We start from the raw sequence: 27,584 nt of genomic DNA, 5'->3' as shown, positions 1-27,584 counted from the left end.
TATAACTATACAGTGATTTTATTGATTAACGTAAGAAAGTTCATAAAAAAAAAATGAATTTGCAATAAAATTCGTTTTGAAATTTGATACACAAAATATATTTTGATTCAGAGTATTCATACTTGAGATTTTAAAATCAATTAAATATAAAATTTCTGGGCAGATGTTGAAGCCATTTAAAATGTCAAAAGCAAATATTATTTCCGTTATTACGCTTAATGAGTAGGGATTAAAACCAATAGAATCTTGAATCAAATAAACTTTCTTTATAGAATTCAAAAATGTAAATTAAACAAAACAATTGTTATAAAAAAATAAAAAATAATTAGAAAATCAAATTATAGTTAAATTCTAGATTCAATCTTTATAGAGAATTAAACGAATTTTAGATTTTAAGCTTATCGATGATTGTATTGACTTTACAAAGATGTTTATTTTTAATACAAAGTTCTTATGAATTATTCTTAGCGAAATTTAAAAATATATAAAATAAATGAGCACAATTTATTTTCAATAGAAATTTAAAATTCAAATTTGCAAAAATTAGGTATTTAAATAAAGTATAATGATTTTAGCTATTTTTTTAGAGTACAATAATATAGATGCATTTTGTGGTACCCAGTGGATAATACAAAAATGATTTTTATCAAGTTTTTTTATACTTTTAAGTTTAAACTAAATACATCTATCTTTTATATGTAGGTGGATCCTTAGAAATATCTTTTGCAACATATTATTTTGAAGATAACCGATTCTGATATATTTGTTTATACATAGGCTGACAAATCGTCTTCGCTCAGAATCTTTTTTTATGTGCAATGATTTATTATTGAATTTAAATTTAACACATATGTTAAGTAAAACAGTTACCTACTATTTAATGACGAGGTATACTTGAAATCTATTGTATAACAGAGTGTTACTTACTTGTCCTATTTTTTTTTTAAGAATGAGATTTTAAAGTCATTAATAATTATATATATAAAACCTTGTGGTTTGCATATTATACAATATATTGCTAATCATTTTGTGTTAAAGAACCAAATTAAAAATACATTGCTAAGTCTTAAATTGAATGACACCTTTCAAATAATTATTATTTAATTAAAAATTATGTATTATAATTCTTTTATTAAGTGTATAAATTAGAAATTATAGTTAAATACGAAAAGAGAAGAACAACAAATATAAATATATTAAATAATTACCTAAGTCTAAATAACTTGTATAGTCTATGTATAGTTAAATGAAGATACTATGGTAAATATAATAATTATTTGTTGAGATGAGAATATATTTTTGATGTTGAGAGAGATATAGACGATTTAAAAAGTAACAACAAGTGCGTGCGAGTTGTAGTAATACTTTAGACAATTTGGAAATAAGGTGGATAATGTTACAAATCATAGAATTTTTATTGCAGTTACAGTTTTTTTTATTTTTAATAATAAAATAATATTCACTAACTTAAAGTTATATTTTAGCTACGTATGTTGCATAAAAACTAAAAATTAATTATAAATTGTCGTATAATAAGAATAGTGTGGAATAGTTATACCTATAATATCTGAAAGATTTTCTGTTTGATGGAAAAATGGTGGATTAAATAAAAATAAAATTAAGTATATCGAAGTTATTATATCATTACCGTGTCAACAATATCCTTTTCTAACCTTAAATCGATTAAAATGTCAGTTAATAAAATTATACGATAAAAAAATTGTTTATATGGCCGATCCCTGTTTATTATTTTCACCGCATTAGCTATTATTGTAACTGTTTACCAAAAGTCTTTACTCAATTATGCTGGATAGAAGGGTTTACTTTTATTTTTATCTTATTGTAATTTGCATGTCATAAAATTGTTGATCAGCATTATTGTCATTTAGTCAAGTATTTAGCTAATAAATTATCTTTTATTTTACGTTCATGTAATTTTTTTTTACATAATTTCATACTGCACGCATAATAGATTATTAAGCAGATTTGTTGTAATATTCTTATACAAAATACTAAATGCTCTGCTAGATAATTTTTATATGTTTTATCAAGATTATTTTTTCTATTAAAACACCTTTATATTAAATACAATATAATACATTTTTACTAAGGCCGATGAAGAGACAGTGAAAATGATTCTCAAGAATTCATAATAATTTAATATTACTTATGTAACATGGGTTGTTATTAATATTACTGTGGGATAAAATTATTTTTTATATCAAATTATAAAAAAAAATTATTTATATTTCATAGTATTTTATCAATATTCATTAATAAATCATAATAAAATATGTATTGTCGCTAGTAGTAATTTTTAACCTTTTTTTTTATTTTAATAAAAATATACAAATGCAATATTAAATACAAATACACAATAACACAATATGCACAATACAAATCATTAAATGTTTTCTAATGAAAACACATACATTGGAAGTATATGATTAAGAAACCATCGGTTAGTGACACTTAGGGTGAAATGAAATTTATACAAGTTTAAATGTCGATAAATTTGGATGTATAAATAAGAGAAAAGTGGATCTTAAGTTATTTTATTGTGAACAAAAAAATATGATTTGTATAGGACCTTGAAATTTTTATAATAACGTATACTATTATACGTATGTATTATTATACAATGGCATTTTAAACGTGTTTAGATTAAATTTAAGCTTTTTATACCACAAACTTATACACTCCATTCTACACGGTACGTTAATATTGACCTAACAACTAGTAATATTATTTGAAATAATTCTCTAATAATTATTATGTAATTTAAGTAATATAAATAAATGCTTTTGTTTTTGGTATAATTTATTTAACCTGCCATATTACGAATGTATAAAAATAAATCACTTGTTAAAATATAAATGTGTAAAAATATACCTTAGAAATATCTATGTTGATAGACTGTCTCCATTTAGAATCGTTTTTCGTATACATCAACTACAGTGACCTTACTCAACAACGAAGTATGCTTAGAATGTACTATACCTACAGCAGAACAGGTTCTTTGTTTATTATTATTATTATTATTTTTTTAATGGTTAAGGGTGGTGGGATTATTTTTAGATGTGAGCCACAAATCACATTTTTGAGTTTATATAATAATTTTGAAATATGATTTTATATTGTGAAGTTGTGTTAGGTATTATTATTATTATAATTAATATTTTTTATTCGTATATTATACTTTGCATGTAAAATAGGTTATTTGTATGTGAAACAATGTAAACTATATGTTAGTGTAAGTACTGTGTCTTAGCAAGAGAAGTGTTATATGTTGAGTGCTTGTTGCTTTGATTTTAAGTGTTGATCTCGCGTTCTGTCTATTAACTCTACACAAACACAAACAAGTGATAAAAAAATCAAGTATAATAATATATAAATATTTTATACAGGTTACAATACGAGTATTTTACAATCTCAGATAATTATTTTCAATTGAATCTCTCTATAAATTAATTAATATAGTAGGTAAAATAATTATAACTTTTTCTACCAAAGTAAAAGATTTCTTATCACAATTACTTTTTCCGAGTTATTTACTTTAATTTTTGTTTGGGGACATGGCGCGGTGCAGTGGATGCACTAGTTGCCGACGGCGCTGGCGTTAAGCTAGCGGATAGTTGCCAATTCTCGGATGGGTGACCATCTGGAAATGTTAGCTACATTTTAACCTAACCATTGTCGAAATAAAAATAGTATCTAGCTAAAGTCTTTCATAACATAAAAAAAAATTTTTTGTAGGATTTTTTTTTATAGAGTTACTTATGTGATGTGTGTTTACGTTTAAGTATTAGGTATTTTATTTTAATATAATTTCTTAAAAAATTAATTAAGTTTTGAAAAATTTGTATTTTTTCTTTGCTTTTAAAAATATATTTGTTAAACTTGAAACTTAATAAAGAATTATATGTTTATAAACAAGGTTAAATTAAAGGTTATGATTAATTGATTTTTTAGCAAAATTCAGAAGTATGGTATTAATTTAAAAAGTTAACTATTAGTTAAAAGTTAGTCGTAAGGATTCAATTTTTAATTTAAAATGAATACAGTAATAATTTAGCATTATTTTTTTAGTATTTTGATAGAAAAGGTTAAAGATTACTATTAGTTTATAATTTAGGTAATGTGCATAAATCATAAATACATAATATGGCTTTACACTGCCTCTTAAACAAATTAAGGTCATAGATATTTTGCAATATATTTTTGGTTTATTTGAACTAAATACAACCATAATATTAGAGTTCATTATCTAGTAATTTAGCTATTACAATAATATTTAATACTCGTATTTAAGTGGATTAAGTTTTATATTATACTTTGAAAATTGATTTATGAATTAACTATGTCAAATAAACGACGTAAAACACTGTCCATATATTATATAATGTTATTATTTTGGAAATAAAAAGTATTAAGTACACATATATTTAATATAATATTCTGTTTTTCAATTGCCATTGCTGCAAAATACAACCTAATTAGTAATTACTATGTTTTTGTGTAACATATACTATTCATTTTTAGATTGTTAAATTTTAAGATAATACTATTACATTTATTCAATTGATTGTATTATTTTAAATTCTCAATAGTAATTATATATTATTGTAATACATAAGAAGTAATTATTTATAATTTATATTAAATAAATGTAGATCTACGGTTGTACCTACAAGATATTCGGTTTTCAATGGTAAAACGGTTACATTTCTCATTGTACCCAATGCACCGAGTAAGTTTATCACTATTGAACAGACACTTGAATAATTTGTCTTTTTCAACTAACTATTAGGTCTACAATTCGTTTATTTTAGAACGAATTTGTTTTATTATATTCATACATCGCAATCCAATTTCAATTTTCTTCTCGGTTGTTTATCGTACAAGTATATACCACAGTGAATTGTACAGTATGTACAATACCATAAATTTAATCATAATTTAGATTCGTTATATTAAAAATGATTAGAATTTTATATATGGTTTATTAAATATTTTTCGTTAATTACAATACAATAATAATTAGGTATAGTTTTATTTATGAATTTAGAAATTGAAAACTCATGGATCATTATAATTTGTTTCATTTCTAATGTTTTTTTAATTACTATTTATTATTTTATACTCTTAGATAGACTATGTGACATAGTAGGTGATTGTGTTTGTTTCAAATAATTGAAATTAAGAAATTATTGATCTAGATATGCTAAATTTTTATTGTTTTCATATAAAATGTATTGAATTTGTTATGACCAATCTTTGATATAAATTTCAATTTGGAATTTACAGCTTTTGTATTTGTTTAAGTCATTAATGTTGTATAAACCACTATTGACATGATTTACTGTACACTGGTTGTTGGATAAACTAATACACGTGCTGTAAAATATCGTTATATCTCAAGAAAAAAGATACATGATACAACAGTATTTTCAATGCTATACTTATAATTTATCATTGTATGACCTTAACGCAATAATTATTCGTTCGTAATGTCTGTAATGTGCTGGTGAAGAAGTTTTTTATGTCAGCTTTGACAAATTAGTTTATATCATCAATAAATTCACTGACCCATCTTATAATATTACTCTCAGATTTATGATATTTCTATTGAGAAATCTCATTGAATATTGTTCATGGGCCATTTTATACGAAAATAACTTTTGATGATTCGATAACGATAAATAGACGGATGTCAACAAACGGTAAATGTTGAAATGAACTGATAAATGCAATTTGTTGTATAAAACGTCATTGTCTCATAATCTCATGACTTCAGCGAATGAGTATTCTAGATTAATATGTATAGAATTTAGATATTGAAGATAGGATTTTAAAAATACATTTTTAAGTAGTTAGGTGTTTTTGGTAATTTGTATATATTTTTCCATTAGTTTTTAAAATAAATCGTTTAGAATAATTTTGATTTTAATAAACATTATATTATACAATGATCAATCAATAATCATGTCGGTAGATAAGTTATTAAATCATTCTGAGATAAATTTTGAAAGCTGTCACCAAATTAATGTTGGAGTTATATGAATAATGTGATGTATTATACATTATATTAGTTAGATAGATTTACTTTATTATTTAATTTTTAATATGTATTTAAAGCTTTAAACCGTATGGTAAATATATCGAGATATACACTGGTAATATTGTATTATTATGTAGTTTTTTTTTATACAGTATTATGTGTATGAGGAAGAATATGATCGAACATTTTGTGTTTAACAAAATGTAGTTTCTTTGTTTGATATAATATCAATCATAATAGTTGTCTTAGAATATACAACCTTCTTCGCGTAAAGTTAATTTGGATTATAAAATAACAGTAAACAAATAATGAATAGTTTAAAAGTTGTTAATGGTACCGTAAAATGTAAGATGTTATATGAAATTAATAAAATATAATAATATCGAATGAGACAAATTAAGGTTAAAAATTATACTCCAAAAGTTATTATAGTATAATGATGAAAATATATAATAAAAATAAGTATTTACATCAATGGAATATTTTATACGATAAGTTTTTCGTTTTCTGAATTATTAATAGTATATAAATATATAATGGATAAAAAGTACATAATTCTAGTATAATATTGGAAAATTTAACTTAACTATGAATAATACAAAATAAAAACTTTCACTTGCATCAAACTATAAAGTTTGAAGAAAAAAGTATAATCTAACTCATATCATGTATTGGATGTTCAGTAACTCAGTAACTTTATTTTCTATTTTTTTTTGAAAATAATTGTATAATTCTATTTAGATTTTATACATTAAAAAATAACGTCAAAATTCAATGATAAACTCGTTTTTCCACTTTGAGAACTTTGAGGTATATATTTAAACTTGTTTACTTGTTCAATTAAGTTAAAAATGAATAAAAAATGTTGTATATAAATATAATATTAAAACTATTTTAAAAGGTGTGAAAAAAGGTTAATAAACAAGAACTATCGTAAAATACGAGTATAGGTGTTTTAATCATAACATTGTATATTAATATATTAAATTAAATCGATATCAAATTAATTAATAAATGAAAAGTCAGTGAAAAAAAACCAAACTGTCGTGAGAGTGTATGACCGACAGGGAATTTATTGTTCTCAATGAATAACTAAGGAAAAAGAAAATTAATTTATGAAATACTTCAATTGGAATAAAAAATGATTTATATTAATTGTATATTTTAATTTAACTTAATATAATGAAAACTTAACGATTTAACTAGATAATGGGTTATATATAAAATAATATCCATTTTAATTTAAAATTACATTAAGAATTTGAAATGATTTTCATATTAAATCAGTAAAAGAATATTAAAACTAATATAATAAATAAAAGAAACAATGTAAGTGTTAGGTTCAACTTACAATTGAAAACTTTTAGAGTAGTTGATGTCTATCTGGTAAATTGAGAATTTCAAATATTGAGTATGTACTTATTTAAAGTTGTTGTTAAAAAAAAAACGTATCTGATTATTATTGTATATTCGATAAATTTTAGTCAATTATTACATATTTGCATTTTAGTTCTGTTTTATGTAGGTAAATAAGGAATCAAGATAGTAGTTGAACGGTATTATTATTATATATAGACATATTTTTTGGAATAAATAATTCATACTATGCTATTTAGTATTTGTGTGAAAAGTAATATTGGATAATTTTAATTTGACTTTGGTGTATTAATTAATAATTAAATTGTTTATTTTTGTTTAATATTTTTCATAACATAATTTTTAGGGTAGTTAAACAAACAAAGTCAACAATTTATAATAGAGTTATAAAATCATTGAAAAATATAGTTTATGTCTTTACTTTTTGTGTTGTTTATTAAACTTTGTGGCCTCGTGGGTGAACTAAATTGTACATAAATCAATTGATGATAAAAATTTCCAATTTTTAATTTTTAATTAGGTTTTGAAAATATCGTTTTTGTCTTATTTGTATCAACGATTTATCTTGTTGCAATGAAAAACAGTATTATTGACTATTATTATTGCTTTTTATATTCCCTTTAGATATTGAGCTATAAGTATTTATTTTTCCGTTCTTTTGTTTTTCAAATAAAATACAACTGCGGAATTGCCATTTAAAAGTATCAAGCCAAGTATATATTTATATATATACAATATACATATATATATCGTGATAGTGGTTTATTTAAAAATAATTTATGCAGTGAATATTGTATTAACTATAAATCTTAGATGTAATTTATTTATTCAAACCGTCAAACTCAATTGTAATTTTGTAATTCGTAAAAAACTGTTTGATTATTTTAATACAATAGGGTTTTTTTTTTTTTTAGTTTTAAATTAATAACTATTTTATTAAATAAGTGGATAAGTAAAAGACATTTATTTCAAGCACTCATTTTACTAGTGATGTGTGATTGAGGAATTAATTAAAGAAGTACAAATAGCAAAAATTATTATTATTAAATTTTAAATGATAATATACCAATGTCATTAATATATTTTAATAAAACAATTTTTTTTTTTGATTTTTTTATCGATTGTCTCTTATAGTTAGTCGAAAGGGGATGTAAAATGTTGTATATATGTGCGTGTGTTTTCTTGCTGTAATATTTTTCTCTCGGGGAAAGAATCACTTAAGAAAACAAACACCAATAATTCGGTACAATTTTAATTTCCGTGTGAGACGGTAACGATAAATAATTTGGCAAGTGTACAATATACACTGGTGAGACTTGAGATTGAATATTGTTCGCTTCAGTCATATCAGATAATGGAATATAATGTAGGGGATAATAATATAATATGTGGTTTCTGCGGATTACCGGCTGAACAATGGCTAGGTGAACACTGAACGTCTATTATCGCAAACGGGCATACATAGCGGATCCGTAGAAATTTAGGGCACGGAGAAAAAAAAACAAATCGCAGAGGAACGTATAATAAAAGGAATAACAATCCGCCGCGAACAATATAGCTGAATCGGACGGGAAATAGAAAGGTAAAACCTAATGGACTATCGAGATAGCTTTACGCGAGTGGCCGTATAATGGACGAGGCGGAAAATGGTCGCTGATGGACGCTATTAGGCGTGCATCGTGAGTCGTGACAGTTATCCTTCTTAAGCCAAACCTATATTTTCCAGTCAACAAGGTGTGTCACACGAAAAGGAGATCATATTATCATTTTAATAGCAACGGAAAATTATTCAATAGCGTCCATCGTTGCTCACCTGCATAATAATGTGTTGACATTTATTTTTCGTTGTTGAACTATCGAAGTTAGTAAAATATTAGCAACTGTTGCATAATATTATTAGGTACCTATATGTATTATCGTTATGCTTGAAATTTACTCCCGATCGAATATAGGTGCTTACTTTTTGTTTTCAAAGCTTTGCGACATGGCCGTGTTACGCAATGTTTTTGTAAATTAATACGACTATACGAGTACAATGTACGTATAGTCTTAGAGTATTAATGTTCTTAAGTTTGCTTGTTTAGAAAAACATGATTATGTTATGCCTTAAAAACGCAGAATCTAAACCGGAATGGTTTTGATTTAATTATAATGAATATTATTTGATCAAAGACTAAAATTCTTGGATTCCTTTTTCACAGTTTATGTATTCCAAAATAACTAAAATAGTACTAAGGAATTCGTGAAATTTAATTTATGAAAATATGAAAATAGATACAGAAATTAAAGTAGCAGTTATTTGTTTTAGTTCAATAGAATATACATAACTTATTTCGTATAATAAGTTCATATAATGTTTGCTAAAATATGAAAATATTCATAATCATTTGAAAACTTGATTGTTATTTTTTTAAATTATGTTTTATAAATTGTTTTTTTATAATGTATTTTTTATATTCATTAAGTAACTATAGGTAAGTGTGTCATGTTATTATACAATTAATATATTATTTTTTAAATTTTAACTTTGATGTGATTTGTAAATATAATAAAACATTTACAGGAAGTAAAGTTGAAATGTAAGTCAAAACTATATGATTATTATTTTAAGATACAATAAAAAATTTATTAGTCTTATTAGTTAAAGACTATAATTTTTTTAATTTTACTAAAATTCCTCTCTTACTACATACTATTTGTATTGATTTTAATTATTTTATAAATTTATACTTATTGATATACCAACATCTCTACTATGTGTTTTAAATAAAACCTAAATACGAGTTATACATAGGTAGTTATTAGTTTTATTGTATGTAACTTATATATTATTTATATTTTATTGACTTATATAGGATGTGGGTCATAAAATGTTGGTTGTATATAATATGGCGAGTATCATATAGACATTCGTCAATTAGCTTATTGAATAACGTAAAGTTATTCAAATTAAAAACGATAATTTAAATACAAAAATAGTCGATATATTGTTTACATAATATGAAAGAAAATATAAATATATTTTTTTTTCAGTTGATGATGGCTGATTATCAATATGGATTGTCTAGTATTCAGGATAATCATATTTTGCATCAAGTTATTGCTAAACGAAGACAAATGTGTGAATCCATCATAAATGACCCACCAGGTGAGTGTTTTTCATAAATGCTTTTTATATACTAATTATTAGTTTATATGCTATTGTATGTTATCATATACTATGGATCAATATTTTTTTCAGAAGAAAAAAAAATAAATATAAAATAAATAATTAAATTTCATTTATTTAATTTATCAGTCATTGAATGGTTATCTCCATACCTTTGTGTGTTATTAATTTATTGTATTCTTTTTGTTTATATTATATAACATCGATTTTTTTATTATTAATAATACGGTACATTGAACATGTTACATTAATTTTTGGAAAAAAATTTGTATTTATTATGCTATAAATAATTTATCATTTTTGTTACAAGTATCAAACAAAATAATTTGCGAGTTTTTGAGATATTAACGAATTTTTTCATAATACGAACTTCAAACGCTTAAAATTAAATCATTCCTATGTGATATATTTGTTAGCTATAATAAAAACTTATTAGGAATTTCGTAATCAATTTTTAAGTTTTTTCATCTAGTAAAATATTGTTATTGATATTTATAGAAAAAATATCCAAAACCGTCAAATTTTTGAAATTAAAATACCTAAAATTTAGTTTAATAATTTCGAAACTTATATCATGTACTTATAGAAAACGCAAATATATACATTTGGAATTTTAAATATTTACAATTATGCATTTTGAATAAACTAAAAAAGAAAATTGATTTTGCGTGAAAATTCTCGTTTTTTATTATTTTTATTTTTCCCAACTTTTAATAAAAGTGCTGGAAATTTTTTATCAGAAGAAATATTGAAGTTGAATATTGAAACATTTTTCTATTATAATTTGTTTACGATGTGTACATAGACATTGTACATAGACTAAAAACAAAACACATCGATGTAAAATCAATGTATGAGTACTAAGTATTCATCGTCTCACTCTAAAATCTAGAAACAAAGATAATAATATTATTGGTAAAACTAATAAATTGATCGCTTCGATTAAAATTAAAAATATAGTATTGGTTTTGTGAAGTAATAATGAGCTTTGAGTAAGTACCTATAAGTTATAGACTATAACTTACTAGTATAACTTAGTATGATTTTTTTCATCAATGAACGTGATAATACGTATTTGTTTGTCATTTGGATATTATAAAATATTACTTATCAGTCAATTTTTTTTTGGTGTTCGAAAAATGTATGTTTTTATTTATATTGTGTGATATCTGATGATGAAACTAATTTAACATGATATAACTGCTTGTCATATTTACTTGAAAAATACATATTTATAATAATTCTTGGGCATAATGCATTGCAATTGCACTCTTCAAATATTAAAGTGTTGCTATAAGTATAAATAATGTAATTATAAATGTTGATTTGAAGCGTGGTATATAATATTTAACAAATTATACGATTTGAACAATGTTTGCTTATATTAAAATGAAAGGTTAAAATGACATCTATATAATAAAAATAAATAGGCACCTAATTAAATTATTATTTATAATTTCATTAAATTTTAGTTTAAAAGTTACTATTCAAAGATAATTATAGATACTTTTTAGTTTTAACGAAATCATCTCATTTTTGAGTTGCTCTTTATAATTTTTTTCTAGATTTTTTTATATTTTTTTTCCAGTATTATATGTAATAAAAGCATTAAATACATTATTTTGTTAGTATAATTTATTTAATTTTAAATAATACCACTAAGTTTCAAAAACGTTTGCGCATCATAAAAAAAAAAATAATATGTAGGTACCACATTAAAACTCCTTTAACCTTAAATTACATTTAAAGTATAAGATTGCTTTTATACACAGATTATTTATGTAATTTAAATGTGCTTCTATAGTCTAGATTACAGTATACGATCCTGTTAAAATGAAATTTACTTGTTATGAAACGTTACGTAGGTGGTTACCACTATAATACGTGCATGTTTTAAACGACAAACTTTTGAAAAACATACACGAATTTAATATTATTTTGTTATTTTTTTCGGGATATAATAGGCTGTATTTTTTAAATTTAGTTTCACGTTTTATTATATCGTTTTTATTGAAAGTGTATCAATTAATTATTGATACGTCAATAAGTTTTTTTTTATCGGCAAAAAGGTAAAAGAAAATTGAAAACTTCACCAAAAATATAGTATGTAATTAAATAATGTATTATTGATTATTCGTATAGAAACCATATTGAATTAAATATACAAACAAAGTAACTACTCGATATTAGTTTAAATGTTTAAATGCACACACACGAGTGTGTTTATTTTGTAAATTGTTCATGTATAATATAAGCAAACTTCCAATTCAACTATTTTAACATGATATAAATGGTTGTTAAATATTTATTTAATGTATTGAAATATTATTAAGTTATTTCATTATTAGGTAATATACTTTTATAAGTTAGATTAAATTAGAGAACACATTCAAAAGACTGAAATTTAATATAAATTATATTTTTTAAATAGGTATTTATGGATTTTATTATAAATCCACTAATAAAATAGACAGATATAACTAATATATTAATTTTTTTAATTCCAAAAAAAAAAAATTAATGTTTTAGCTAATATTTATACAATAATTACCAGGAATGAAAAAGTTTATCATAAAATACAAATTAAATTGTTTCAGATTTTTTTCAGTACTTTAAGGTTTTGTTTAAATATTCAATTTAATTATTCATTTATAATTTTTAAAACCAAATTGGTTGGTAATATTGTATCAGTTTAAATAAATAGGTATCAATTAGTAAATATTTTTTAAATAAATATAAAGAAATTAATGTATTTTTAATTAAAAGTATTATGTTGTATATAATATTATTTTATTGAATTTCAATATGTGTTGGGTTCAGGGACTAAAATCTTCATGATTTTTTCGGTTCGGTTCAGTAAAAATAAATCGGAATCTATTACGATTACGGTACTTAAAATTATTAAATAAGAGTTTTGGCTAAAACGGATACTTCCGGTTCTTGAAAATGCATATTTTCACATAATATTTTTACAAGGGTACTTTGTGTAGTAGATTCTATATATACAACTTTCATACATTTTACTTAAGCCAATATTATTTTATAAATGAATAAGATATTGATTTTAAACCACAGTAGTACAGTTACTGAATAATAAATTAATCTACATTGCTATAAATATTTGTAGCCTCGTAGGAAATAGTATAAGCTATACTATAATGTATAGTATATTACATTATATTTAAATATAAATTATATATATTTAACGATGATTGTAAAAGATAATTGCAGAAGGCTAAACACTTTTTTAACGATGGACGTTGAAATTTATCCCATATTGAAAATAATAAAATACAGTGAAACAAAGAAGTAAATATATGTAATATATAATTGGCCGCTGCAGATGCCACTCGTATGTGTACCACTGTGTGTGTGTGTGTGTGTGTGTGTGTGTGTGTGTGTGTGTATGAAACTATGCAATGGAGTATAAAGCTATAAATAACTAAATATTATTATTCGTAAAAACTCATAGAAAAACCAATAATTGTTTCATCATTCTCAATGTTTTGCAAATGAAAAATGTAATCCATATGTTAATTATTCGTCGTCAGTCGTACAACATGATTCTTTGAATTTTAAATATTAGTTACCTAAATTAAATCTAAGAAAAATAATTATATGGTTAAAATAAAACTAATATGTTCAATTATTATTTAAAACCGATAAAAACCTAGAAGAATCTCAAAATGAATTGTCTATTTAAGTCTATTTCAATTTTGATCAGGTTCTATGCATTGTGAAGTATGGATTAAAAAAGGTTCCGGAAAAACATTGAGTTGATTTTAAATTCATGTAATATATATATTCAATAAACATATTAATAATTAAGCATTATAAATAAAATTTTAAAATTTAATTTAAAATTTTTATTATTTGCATTGATGAAAATATAATAAGTACCCAATAAATTATTAAAAGTATTTAAACATGTGTCATACGTATAGTTAATCGTGTTTATCCAGACTAAACACTGTGTGCTTAAGGATTATAATGGATATGGGCATATTATAATATATCAGGTGTAAGATATCACTATCAAAAAGGTCATAAATTGACGCAAAACTAAAGCTAATAATATATTATGGTTAGTTATAACTTATATCCAATAGGTATTTACAATTTAAAATTCCTAAATTTATTTTATGAATTTAATATTATTAAGTTGTAAAAACTATAACTAAAACCATATAAATATATAAACCATTGTTAATGTGGTATTTTAATTTATATGTACTACAGTTCTAAATACATTAGATGGTATTTCTTTAACATTTTTTTATAAAGTTTGAAAGTATAAGTAATGATTTTTTTTTGCCTTTTATTCTTAGTATAATTGTACGGTGGAAAAGATTATACTTATTAATTTTAAAAATGGTACTGTAGCTGTTGCTGTGAAACAAAAACTTTTTCGTGTTTTGTAGTCCATTTAAAAGGGATAAAAAACTTTTCTTATTTCTGCTAGCGACGATCATCTGTTTGGATTGCAGTAATGTATTTATATATTGAAAATAATAAAATAAACATTTGACTGATACTACGAGGTTATGTCATGGCATCCTATATTGCTACTCTAGTGTCAACAGAGTTAAAAAAAAACTAACAGCATTGTTGATTATCGGAAAAGTTATTGAAAACACATTGAGTTCATATAAAATATAAAATATTATAGTATATATAAATAAATAAACAATATCAAAATGTGTTAGTACACCATCAAGATGACTCGTTATGAACAATGATTTTAAAAGATTTATTTCAAGGAAGAACACACACACATATGTATAATGTATTATTGATATTTTACTTTTAATAAAATGTATGTTTACCTGTGTATAAAATCATTGTTTAATAATAAATAAAATATTAGTTTTGTTACTAAGTTTTATGTAGTCTCAATTCATGGTAACCTACATACTCGTCTCTATAAAAAAATACAAAGAAAAAGGGTTCAATATTCTAGTATTAGAAATAAATTAATTAAATTTGCAGTGTATATTACAAATATGTAGTAGGTAATACAATATTTCGACGCATTTATTTTCAGATAAAACCACTACATAAGTGTGGAGATAAAATTCATACGTTATGCGTACATATTTTAAATGTAATATCCATTATACTTGTAATGAATTCAGTTCGCGTGGTTATAATATTTTATGTTTGAAACAAATTTAATTCCAATCCAATGTTTTTTTTAGCCTTAAAGGGTCATATTTTTGTAGTGATCAAAAGTTGAATGTATTACTGCTAAAAATATTTTCATAATAAAATAATTATTATAGTGATAATAAAATGTTGGTGGTTTTCGGAATATACATTTTAGCAATTGCTTTCATTTTGGCTATACAGAAAGTGCCTACATATTTATTTGGCAGTATGTATAAATAAATTGCATTTTTTTATTTTAGTTTGATAGATATAAGAAAATATTTATAAAATTGAAAGTGTTTTTAATATTATTCTACTATTTAAAAGAATTATTTTCAACATTTACCTTAGCATTTTAATTAATTATTTTGAATGCACAATCACTTCAACAAATTACTACTTGATATATGTACCTAATTCATTTAAAATAATTGCTTGTTATTACCATGTGTTACATTGTGTTAGATTATACGCATTTAGTTTCATCTGTGTCACACTCGTGTGATTATAATATTATATTATGTATAAATTACTTAAAATTTCAACTAGTTTCTATACGTATATTATATTATACAGTTTTTTTTATTTAGCATGAAATTTCTAAGGGTGGATTATAAATTTATATTTTAGGTAAGGACATATGGAAGTATTTTTAGCTGAATAATAATATAAATAATACATTAGGTACCTATCTACATTATATTTTAATATGGTTAGGCTTTAATAAACTGTACAACTTAAATATTACTAGCAAGTTATAAAAACCTACACGCCATTTTATTATTTACAAGTTAATTTAAAAACATGAGAACTTTTGGATTTTTTTTAACAAATAATTATACTGTCACATTATTGGGTACTTATGAATACTTAAGAAATATTCATTATTTTATAAATATAAAATTATTGGGTGCTTATGAATACTTAAGAAATATTCATTATTTTATAAATATAGTAATGGATAAAAAATATTACAATTCCTTTACATGCGTAAAAATTTATTTAAATGTATTGATTGAATAATTTAATAATATAACCTAGGGAATCTATTTAAGAGGACGCTGAATCCGCATATTGTGATGTCTACGTCTTAAAAACATAGGTATTATTCAATAAATCTGCATACAGAAGAACCAATTTTATGTTGTCAGTTTTAATATAAGAGTGAATTGGCCTATAATGAAATTTAAAGGTGACAATATTATCTAAGGTATTTCATTGGGTTTTAATTAAAACTATTATACTGACATTTTAAGCGTTATAAAAGTATTTTAAAATTGTATAGTATTTTTCATAGTTCTCATTTCAATTCGCATTCAAATTAAAATATCAATAAAAATCCATAGGGTGTGCTCTAGATCAAGGGTCATCAAATGGTGGACAGCGGACTAAACTTATCCGTCTCACAGCCAACGAATAAGTTTTATAAAATATGTTATTTAATGTTAAATTGAATGAGGTTTTTATTCGTTTTACCTTAATTTTTTTTAGGAAAAAATTTACATTATATTTTGATGGCCTCAACAATTTCTGAAATTTCTAAAAAGGCTCTCTAAAAGTAATTTTTGCTGTTTGTAATATAGTTATCTTTAAATTTAACTAGAGAAAAATTCATTTTAATATTATAGGCTATAGTTAATAACACATCATAATGCATTGTGCTTATTTTTGTAATACGGAAATAATAATATATATGCAAGTTTGATGAGCTCCGTACTTTATTTATTTTCACGGTCAACTGTACAATTTAAATTTCTTCTTTTTTGGAAGTTGAACTAAAATTTACTAGTTATCTTATGTTTTGATTTGATAAATTATTATTTGAGAACATTTTTTTTTTAAATTAATGATTCTAATATTGTTGTGGGCATGTAATCATTTTTATATTATTTGTCATGTAGGGATACAGAGACCTATGGGAGACAAATCGGCCCAGGGAGATTTGAAAACCTATAGAGGCCTACGTACATTATTTTAGTAGACATACTTCATCTAATTTGCTTCAAACAATATCTAATTTGTGTGGTAAATAAATACGGTTGTCAATGCTATAGTAGTTAATACCTAGGTAAATATTATTATGCATATTTACTATGAGGTAACAAAATAACATTTTAACATTTTGTAGTATAATATGATTCATATTGGGTCTCGAGCGTTGCATTCCCTTGGGCCAAGGTTGGCCCATAATCTTATAATTTTCACCGGCCTAAGAAGATAAATTTCCCCAACTCCCTTGTCTAGTCTACCGCTGTAGGGATCAACTTATAGTTCATTATGTTCAATGTAGAAATAAAGTTGACGGTGAACATAGTATAAATTATACGAACTAATACGAATGGTATACAATTAAAAATGATCTCTCGAAGGTTAGCATATTAAATTATAAATAAATAAATGTCTAAAGCTTACCATACAAATAGTTGTTAACACGATTTATTAAAAAAAGTAACATTAAATAAATAAATAAATAAATAAATCTAATAATATATTAAAGAAAAAAGTAGTTAAATTAAATTAAATTGTATATACATTAATAACGTTTTTACGCCCTTCGTGTGAACCATTAAAACTATATAAATTAGTGAGGCTAAAACTAAAAAAAAATAAAAATAAAAGCAGTGTGTACTAAATCTTATAATATCAATTTATTTGTTTTAATTTTTTTTAACAGAATAGTATTAAAAAAATAATAATATTATTTTTAGTTTATTTATGTTTTAGTTTTCCTTTTCGTTTGATTTTAATTTGTTTTGAATACTTAAATTAAATAATAGTTTGTGTTTGTTTTTCATAGACCATTGTACTAACTATATTTTAAACATAATATTTAACATTTATATACAGATTATAATAATATAATTTAATCATTTTAAACTATCATATATTATATAGGATCTGCTATTCGTCTTAATAAAAGAGTAAATTATTTTTTCTACGCATATTCATAACAGATTAAAATTTGATGATAATCAGCAGCGTAAGTTATATATATTTAGCAAACATTTGCCAATATTCTATGCAATATGCTAAGCTATTACCAATATGATTCAATATGTTATGATTATATACGAAAATAAACTCCACCACTCCAATATTTGTGTGTTTGTATTTCGATTTTTATCGGCTGTAGTATTTATGTTTGAAACGGTTTTAGCGATTATACATTATATTGTCTAGTCTAAAAGTTATAGTTAAACACTTAAGAATGACTGATGCCAACGCAAGGAGTGCATTTCATGTCTGAAAATATACAATCCGTCCTAAATATATAATATTATAACATATTTTGATGTACTTGTCTAAACAAAGATAATTCATCAATTTAAATAGGACTACCGAACGTTTTCATCTCAACCAAATTACTCGGCGTAATTTACAGCATACAGAGAGATTCTACCGAGTTATCGTCTTAATCCGTTTTAACGTAGGTAACTGAATATTATTACAGGATCAATTGTTTTGATAAAATGTCACGATTATACCGGTGGTACTAATTTGTGCACAGTACAAAATTTTTTACCTGTAAGCTGACAACTCGATTGCGTACAACGAAAAACTCGAAAACCAGCTAATACAATTAATGTTGACTTGAAAAATGACGACTCGTTTGCAACATAAGACTATTAAGTCTCATTCATAATTTAAACTAATATCATAAATTTCAGTACCTAATGCACGATAATGATTAATTTATCTTAAATATTTCGATAAGATTTATGTTTTTATTGAATCGAGTATACTCGAGAAACAATTTTTTTCGGTGATAATTTGGCTACGTTTTGATTTATTATATCTATTTTAGTTGAACGTGTGGTGTTGACGAGATATGAGATGCCAGTGCTTTAAACTTTAGTCATTTTATTTCGCGTGAAAAGGAAAATGCTTGGAAACAATTTTAACATCTAAACACGATCATTTTTAAGCACATACCTAAGGTTTTTTGAGTTTTGGTAGATTTTTGGTATAGTTTTTTTTTTTAATTCGTATGCGCAAACGAATCGCAAAAAAGGGTATCGCTTGACTACACAAGCATACATTATAAAAATGTCAACGCTATACCTACGGAATAGTGGTGATTAGATAAGTCAATTTAAGAAAAAGAATCGGAATCGGTCAGAAATTGACTGTTAAGTCACATCTGGTTAACGCATCTGACCGATGAAAATGCGAGAATAATAGTAGGCGCCTTCCGATCGAATCCACTTGGTCGATGGAAGAAACCTACAAAAAATCTCCGTTGACATATTTTTTTTACGATATTTCAACTAAGTCTATTCTGATCATTTCACTGCAGTTTTCGAACAATTTTGAATAGTTTTGGACATTGTTTTTGTCGTGCACATATTCAGCGATTTCATTTTTTTTTTTTTTAGCGCGGCAGTACCAATTTTATAGCCTCCATTCATATTCCATTACAGGGTTTGTCTCAAACCATATACTACACATGCACCGTACGTTCAGGCAATTAGGATTACCAGCCCAACTTCAATAACAATAACATTAACCCTTATTCGCCTCCTCTCGCGCGCCGCTGCCTCGACTACTCGCGATTTGGGGAGAATATCGGATTACGGTCCCCCGCCACCACACATTCAGTTGACGTTAAATGCATGTGCAGAACAAGCTAAGCCTCGGGGCGGTGTAAACTTTGCGCTACGAATACTCCTCAGGTAAACACTAAAAACAACCGTTCCGACTAAGCTATTGTTTCGAACCGATTTCGCACTTACGTTCGTCGAATCCTCGCCACACTCTCCCTATATATTAATAAATATAATTATATATATATATATATATATATGTGTGTGTGTGTGTACATTATACACCTTCAAATCTATTCAATAGAAAAATAGGTTCTACCTTCGCGCCCACACATATACCCTTCATTGAATTTCGTCTCGATAACAGTACACAGCATTATAATTATACTAAGTCGTCTGCTAATATAAACTTCAAAGTCAGGAATAGGCAATAACAGACTGTTGTTGTCGTGTAAATAGCCGTCTTCTGTGCGTATATATCTTAAAGTTTAACCGTCAAATATAATGTATTAATGGGGCGTGCAATTACGTATTGTTATTAAGATTAGTTAAAGTCATTATATTAATAAGTATGGTGTATAGAAGTACTCTGAAAGTTATTTTGAAAATTGTACGTTTTTAATTGGCACACCTAAATTAATAATTATAATATACGTGTTTTCATTAGAATGTATGTACCTTAACTCACGATAACGATGTGTGGACGTAATGCGTGTTACTATAACTGTTATAAATTAATTACTATAATTTATGATTTAATAAAAATTATTATTTTATGTTTAAAAGTACCACTAAAAAATACTAATATTTAGTGTATCTATTACACTGTTTATTCATTTATTGATTGTTATAATATAAATTTATCGAAATTAAGTAAGTAAATTGTATTTTAAGTTTAATAATATGATTTTTAGTTATTGTAAAACGATTTAGAGATATAAAATATGGAATTCATAATTTTTAATGACAATTTTTTTATTATGGATCAAACACCAAATAAATTGTATGTAATTATTTTCTGGATTATTTGTTAATTTTTACTAAAGTATTATTAATATAAAACTACACGAAGCGTTTAATTTATTTAACATGTCATGTTGATGAAAAAAGTTTTAGTTACCGCAGACGCGGAAAATTACATTTTTTTCGATTTACTTTAGAAAATATCGTAAATTATGAAAAATGGCTTAGTGCACCGCCAGGTAAACACTTAGCCAATATCTCATCATTTTTTGATTGGCACGAGTAAGGGAAAAAGTTTTTTGAATTAACTAAAAATTGAAAGACGTTTTAGTACAACATACTTAACCTCAAAAAATCTAGTTTATGGTACATTAAATATTCATAATATAATCAAATTCTATTTGCATTATGCTGATGGAATTATTTTTCTTTAATGACTTAGAATGTAACTAATATCAATACACGATGTTTTAAATGTTGATTGGTAAGAATTTATTTACATTTATATAATGGTTATAATAATATACTTATTATTAGATAATTGTACTTGTATATTTAAACACGTTTTATATGTTTAAGAATAGTTAAAATGAAGATGGATTTTGCATTTAGCTATACTGATTAAGAATTTTTTTTCATATTATATAACATTATTATAGTTTGGTATCGATTATGATTGCTATACCCGCATATTGTTCATTTTTTAAGCGTCATTAATCATTATATATGTCCTGGAAGAAAAATTATTTTTGTTGATTTTAAAGAATAAGAATTAATAGAAAAATAAATAATAGAATTTATAATTTTCTGGAGCAGTTTCACTTTTTTTTTACTCATGTTAATTTTGGTAGATCACGGAGAGTTGGTAGGATAATAGTATTCTCTATTATATATAAAAAAATCTAATTTTTGTTTTCTGATATTCTGTTTGATGTTATATAATAGTAGGTAATACGTGTACTTATAAATTATAATATTATATAAAATACTTACTAAAAAATGTTCACAATTTTCAAGATAAAAAAATTGTCATTGCTTACACTAGATTTCAGAAACATAATGTTATAGTGTATTGTATAAAATTAATATCGAGTCATTTAATTGTACATAGTATCTTTATACTCTAGGTAGTAAATGTTAGTACATTATAAATACAATTGAATGGGTTTAGAATGACATTACGCGGTGTTTAAAAAGGTCCACTGGTAAGGAAAGAATGTTTGTAATTTGTGAGACTCAAAGCAATCCTATCTTTTTTTTTAATTAGTGGCAATTAAACCGTTTAAAAGACAAATATCTATTTTTAGAAAGTTTATTATTTATATAGCGTTATAAAAGCTATTTAATACCAAAAATTGTAATACAATTTATTTTATTTTATTGCAAACATTTTAAATATTATAATAGATTGAAAAAACTTCAAAAACTGAAAAATAATAGTTTTAAATAGTTTAAAAAATTATTTGATTTTTTTTTTTAAGAAACAAGCTTGTTAAATTTAATCATTATAAAAGACTATTCATATGATTATTAATATATAATTAACATAATATATACTATGAAAGTTTTTATGTAGCATTAGAATCTCCTTACGTCAATAACACTTTTTGATTAGAATTTAGAATCTGTTTGGTTTCAGTGCAAAAGGGGTACTCATTAGCTGTGTATACTTGCACCATATTATTAAAATATTACTACTCTATTGTATTTTAAAAATCGTATACTGTATTATACATAAAAATTCATCCATTGAACTTTTGTAATATTTTTTTTTATGGTTTTTACATCGTTAAATATATCTGTAACATAATATATATGTAAATATGATTTCCATACGTTGACTTTATTCATATTTTATCGTGTATCATATTTATTAACAAAAATTAGAGAAACAATGTATAAAAAATGTACATAAATTACAGCTCTTAGTTAATTCCCTCGAAGAAGGATTTACAATAAACAGGGATGTAGAAATACACACGTGTGGATTTAAAAGTGAAATACCTTTTTAATGTATAATTCAGCTACATAAAAAAAAAATTATTTAATTATTTGAAAACTTTAAATGGCACTTAGGAAATTCGTATATTTTTATCTAGTTTTTCATGCAACAATAGACATTAAATATTCTATTACCATATTATACCGGAGAAGTTTAATAAGTTTGATCATAATTTTATACTAGGTAATAATAATTTTATAGGTTGTTTTTTCAATTAAAAACAATAATTTGTTTAATTAATGTACCATTAATGCAAAATAAAATAAATATGAAAAGTAAACAATGATTTACTTTATGAATAAATAAAATAGTTGATCCATTTATGAAAATTGTTATTAATTTAAAACTATTATATATTATATCTATCACGTACCTAATAATAGGACGAAATTTAAAGTTTTTAAAATGTTTTATTGTTTTATAGTATCCGACAGTAATGATTGGTGTCCCGGAGAATTTGATGGCTGGACGTGTATTAATCGAACAAAGGCTGGCGAAGTAGCCAAATTTCCATGTCCTTATTTTATTTTGGGGTTCGATACAAAACGTACGTATACATTTTATTACCCATAAAATCAATTACTGTACAATACCATAATATTATAGTTTGTAACATGTTTTATGCAATTATTTGCACTAAGTTTTATATGACTAAATTTTTGAATATTACACGCAACTCTACAGAAGCTTTTAGTTATACCTGCTGTTAAATATAGGTAATAAATCGTATTAAACCTTGAAAAATAGTCAAACTCAACTTTAATAATATATGTTCAATGTTCATTATAGTTAACTTTTGCAAGGCTGTGTATGTAAATTTGTTGCAATAAACTATTTAATACTTGCATGTTGTTTGGATAAAAACTACTTCAACTATGAGCATTACATTAGCACTGTAAAACAGTCTATTATTATACAATATACATGTACAGATATTCTAATAACTGATAGTGACGTGGTTCGAGGTCATGAACTGCATATATTCCGTCATGATAAACATTTTTGTCTGCCGCGGAACAATGGTTTATCGTACAGGATTATATTATACGTTGGCGTACGTTTTATGGCCAATTTATTGGACTCGCAAGTTTACCTTTGCCTATCCCAGTTAATACAAACCAATACGTTTTCAGATGGGTATTGACGTCACATTTTGTTGTGAACCGGAGGAGGATAAGCCATAGTTGTTTTCCTTTTTTTCCCTATATTTGTTTACAAAACCTTAAAAAGACCGGAAAAGGGGAATAAAAAATAATAGACGTGATCTGATTAATGAGTTATTTTACGCGATTGATTTGTCGGTTCTCTTATTGTCGGCACCTAAAGGCGAAAAAGAAGAAAACTTTTTAATCCCTCTGAACGTCTTATACCGTTTGAATGATTTTACACGTTCCCCGAAAACCGTAATGTGCCATTTACGGCTACAATACTGGTTAGTCGTTATTTTCCAAGTTTTACGAGATAAGTAGATAACCCAGGGTGTTAGGTTACGAGAAACAAAAGTCGTTTTATTGTGTCTTTTAGAATATTATTTTGTCTTACCTTTATGAAATTTTTTATTCATATTCGTCCACATTGGAAACTAAGAAGAGTACAGAATAACAAGACGGGGTTGTCAAAAAACGCCACTAACAAGCGAACAGTTGGTTTGGGTTTTTTTGTTATACAGTATTTTTGAGTATTATGAGGTTTTATTTTACTATCACCGGTGTGTCGTGAAATACTACTATCCAATTATATCGTTTCTCCTTTTATTTGCCTCGGTGGATTATAAAATATATAAGATATTCATTTATAAGACTCTGATGTGCATACACAGGGCTTGACAAACTCATTTAGAGATATTGAATCACGAGTTTATTTTTCATAAGTTTTTTTTTTACATGAATAAAATATAATTTATTTTAATAATTATTAAACTATGGATGGAACCCTTTCCAAACTGACACTTATCTAGCTTCGCTATAATGATGATGTTTTCTATTTTGGTTGTTTTCGTCTAAAATAGTAAAACTTCATTATATACACGGTCACAAACAAATATAACAATGAACGTTATAGTATCATAGCTGATATCATTACGTTGATGGCACATGCAATTAAGTGTTCCTTTTATAATATTAATTACAAGTACCTAGTGTACATTGTAAAATATGAAATGTTCATCATATTTCTATTTGTTATTTAAAAATTACCTTAGATGAAATTTGGGTTTTCCATTTTGATAGAATTAATTTGTTTTACTTTTGCAATTAGTTAGTTTTTGTTAATAATTTTAAAACTATTCTACAATATTGTCATGAAAATATACCTATATAATAAATTATATGATTTATTCAAGTAAGTATATTGTATTTATCATAGGTTTAATCAGGATTAATGGTTTTCATCCCACGTGTATGGTTTTCATGACATTTATTAGTATATTTTAAACATAAAAAAAATATATCAGAATAATACGTTTTTTGATACCATATAATCAATTTATGAGGTGACCAAAGAAGTCAAACTTATTTTAATTGTTAATAAATATGTTCTTGAAATATAAATACTAGCTGATTCAATATTTTTTTAATGTTTATGCATTTTTATTACATTTTTAATTTAAATTAATTCAATAGGTAATACAAATTATAATAACTGAACAAGTGTCAATTTGATTTTTAATTAAAGAAGCGATATTTTGCTTTATATTTAATAAGTGGTTCTTGTTATATAATACAACTTTCATTAACTTGTTACATAAAGCATACCTACATATAACACGAATACTCGAATTTTTCGATAAAAAAAAAATATGTTGAAATGGGCAATCAGAGTACCTACTCATTTTAAATGCATAAATTCAATATTTCAATTCCAACTCCTGTAGTCTATAATCCTTTAAATCATATCATAGAACCTGTAATTCATAATCCATAACAAATGTAACATGTTGGATATGGTTCATTGTGTATTAAAACATTTTTTTTTTCATTTTAAAGTATTAAAATAATTATTTAAACTTATTATCTAATCAAAATAATATTTGATACCATACTTATATTTAATAATAAAATATATTATATAATACTTAATAATGTATTTAGTTTCCTCAATGTATACAATAATACTGTTAGATATTTATTTGATAATGACAAAACTTTTCAAATCAAATCGTTTGTGTACATTTTTTTTTTAGGAGTATCTTTGTATTATACACAATGTATTATATTATAATAATAATACATTGAAGCTAAAATTTTTTGTTATAAATATGTTTATATACTTATGTCAAGTATATGTAACTAACATTCAATATATTTTTTTTTAAACGGTAAACAAAATACAGTGAAGCATCGATTATCCGCACTACGAATTTTTGAAAAAAAAAATTATTTACTTTATATTTTAAAATTTAAAATTTAAATCAGTTATATTAAGTACCTATTTTTAATAAAACATTATATATATTATTCTACTATACTTTATACATTATACATAAAGCATATACGTTTTATTTTTAATCATATAAAACATTTAAATTTTTATTTATTATATATTTTTAATTATTGTTTAATTGTCTGTATCTTCATAATACTAATTGGTGGGAATAATCGACGCTCTACTGTAGTTCAATATTTATATATTTTTATGCGTTAATTTTAAATTACATTCTTTTTACAGCAAATAATATTAGAATGTTGTTTAATGATATATCAGTTGATCCTATGTAAACACGTACAAATAGTATATTTGAATTTTATATACCAGCGTAAGGTAAATATAATGATATAAAATTTAAATTGGCCAGACAAATGTCTCAATAAGCTAGATGACGGGTAAGAATTAATGGATGAACTATAAACAATCCTGGAGATAAATGAGAGGTGATGAGCAAACCATAAATATTCTACAAATTGAGGTTTTAGTATTGTGACTCGACGAAGTGCAAACCTTACCAATGATTTGTAAACTATGCAGTGAAGGAGAGTTGTAAGAAGGTTTAAGGTGAAGACAACGTATTTTATGTGAAAACACAAGATCAAACGCAATCACGATATTAGTATTGAGCCGACAAATAAAAGCCACTGCAATAACTTTTCGATCGGTTTCTTAAAAGACATCGTGTTCAAGTATAGCTATTAATACTCTAGTAGGTATCAAAACGGATGGAACGAATAATCGATTTTTAATATTGGTATGACACAATATGTATTATATTCTCCTTGATTAATTGTATAACTTTTTATACTTCCGTTTTAACTAATACGTTAGGCCACAATCGATGCTATGTCCGTAATATTTTATCTATATCCACAATTTTAATTATAATTTTCA

The 27,584-nt window shown here is 24.3% G+C and overlaps 1 protein-coding gene across 2 annotated transcripts in view; it reads left to right on the top strand.

Annotated features, from left to right (window-relative positions):
• LOC114119614 (calcitonin gene-related peptide type 1 receptor-like) overlaps positions 1-27,584 on the top strand; it is a 59,114-nt gene that overhangs the window by 4,185 nt on the left and 27,345 nt on the right. For both annotated transcript variants that reach the window (XM_027981225.2, XM_050207757.1), the window contains exons 2-3: positions 10,472-10,586; positions 23,689-23,811. In XM_027981225.2, coding sequence (XP_027837026.2) covers positions 10,475-10,586; positions 23,689-23,811 — 235 coding nt within the window. In that variant the 5' untranslated portion in view covers positions 10,472-10,474. The remainder of the gene's footprint in view (positions 1-10,471; positions 10,587-23,688; positions 23,812-27,584) is intronic.

The sequence above is a fragment of the Aphis gossypii genome, chromosome 1 (genome assembly GCF_020184175.1).
Source record: "Aphis gossypii isolate Hap1 chromosome 1, ASM2018417v2, whole genome shotgun sequence".
Lineage (NCBI taxonomy): Eukaryota > Metazoa > Arthropoda > Insecta > Hemiptera > Aphididae > Aphis > Aphis gossypii.
Note: the sequence above shows the minus strand (reverse complement) of the source record. Positions and strands in the feature narration are given on the sequence as shown.